General features: G+C 69.2%; 1 protein-coding gene across 1 annotated transcript; it reads right to left on the reverse strand.

The window, feature by feature from the left end:
• Positions 1-8: 8 nt before the first annotated feature.
• Positions 9-1,271, reverse strand: DHDH (dihydrodiol dehydrogenase; the record flags this gene model as incomplete). The annotated part of the gene is made up of 3 exons (XM_027911262.1): positions 1,083-1,271; positions 687-798; positions 9-175 (listed from the first exon to the last, which is right to left on the reverse strand). Coding segments are annotated over exons 1-3 (438 nt in total), but the record flags the coding sequence as incomplete, so codon positions are not given.
• Between the last annotated feature and the right edge of the window lie 67 nt (positions 1,272-1,338).

Below are 1,338 nucleotides of genomic sequence, written 5' to 3' on the forward strand. Positions count from 1 at the left end.
GGTGTTCCCACCTCCATGAGGAAAACCCCCCGTTCCCGCGCGGTCGCCACGAGCTCGGACACCTCGCGGGCCCCGACCGCCATCGGCTTCTCCATCAGCACGGCCCGGCCCGCGGCCAGGAACAGGCGGCCCGTGGGCAGGTGGGAGGGGTTCACCACCCCCACGTACACCACGTCTGGGGGGGACACCCAAAAAAAAAACCCCCCCAAAAACCCCCGTCAGGGCACCCCAGAACCTCCTGACCCCAAAAACCCCCTGACCCCAAAACCTACTGATCCCAAAACCCTCTGACCCCAAAACCTACTGATCCCAAAACCCTCCGACCTCAAAAAAAACCCCCTGTGCTCACCACCCCCATGTACACCACGTCTTGGGGGGACACCCCAAAAAAACCCCAAACCCCATCTGGGCAGCCCCAAAACCCATCAGAGCAGCCCCAAACCCCATCAGGGTACCCCAAACCCCATCAGGGCACCCCAAATCCCATCAGGGCAGCCCCAAACCCCATCAGGGCACCCCAAACCCCATCAGGGCAACCCCAAACCCCATCAGGGCAGCCCCAGACCCCATCACAGAAGCCCCAAACCCCATCAGGGCACCCCAAACCCCATCAGGGCAGCCCAAACCCCATCAGGGCAGCCCCAAACCCCATCAGGGCACCCCGAACCCCCTCCCGGGGGTCTCACCCACGTCGGGGTCCCGGGCCAGCTCCTCGTAGGACCCGTAGGCTCGGGGCACCCCGAGGCGCCGGGAGAAGGCCTGGGCACGGCCCAGCTCCCGGGCGGCCACGGCCACCACCTGAGGGGGGGACACAGAGGGGGACATCGAGGGGGGCCCCTCCTCCGGGGGGGGACCCCAAAATCCCCCCCCCCTGCCCCATGTGGGAATCAGGGGGTCTTGGGGCAGGGGGGGGGTTGTAGGGGAGCTCAGCCGGGTCTGGGGGGGTCCCAGGGGGTTTAGGGGGGTTTGGGGGGGGGATCCAAGGGGACCACGAGCCCCCCCACCCCCAGGGGGTTTGGGGATGACCCCAACCCTTCTCCCCCCCCCGCCCTCGCCCCCCAGAAGGGGGTCCCCGGTGTCACCTGGTGGTCGCAGCGGGGCAGGGTCTGCAGGGCCAGCACGAAGTCGTGGCTGATGGCCCCGGCCCCGCAGATGCCCCAGCGGGTGGGGCCGGGGGGGTCGCTTTTTGGGGGGGTCCCGGGCCCCGCGCGGGGGGGACACGGCCGCGGTTCCTGCTCCATGTCGGGACCTGCCCCGACGCGGAGCCCCACCCGCCCCACCCCCACCCGTGGGAAGCTCCCGCGCCCCTCCCCCCCCCAAAAAAAAAAACACCCACGC

This window comes from Empidonax traillii, unplaced genomic scaffold (genome assembly GCF_003031625.1).
Source record: "Empidonax traillii isolate 1590-97213 ecotype Southwest subspecies unplaced genomic scaffold, ASM303162v1 scaffold6838:size5620, whole genome shotgun sequence".
In the NCBI taxonomy this organism is placed as follows: Eukaryota; Metazoa; Chordata; class Aves; order Passeriformes; family Tyrannidae; genus Empidonax; species Empidonax traillii.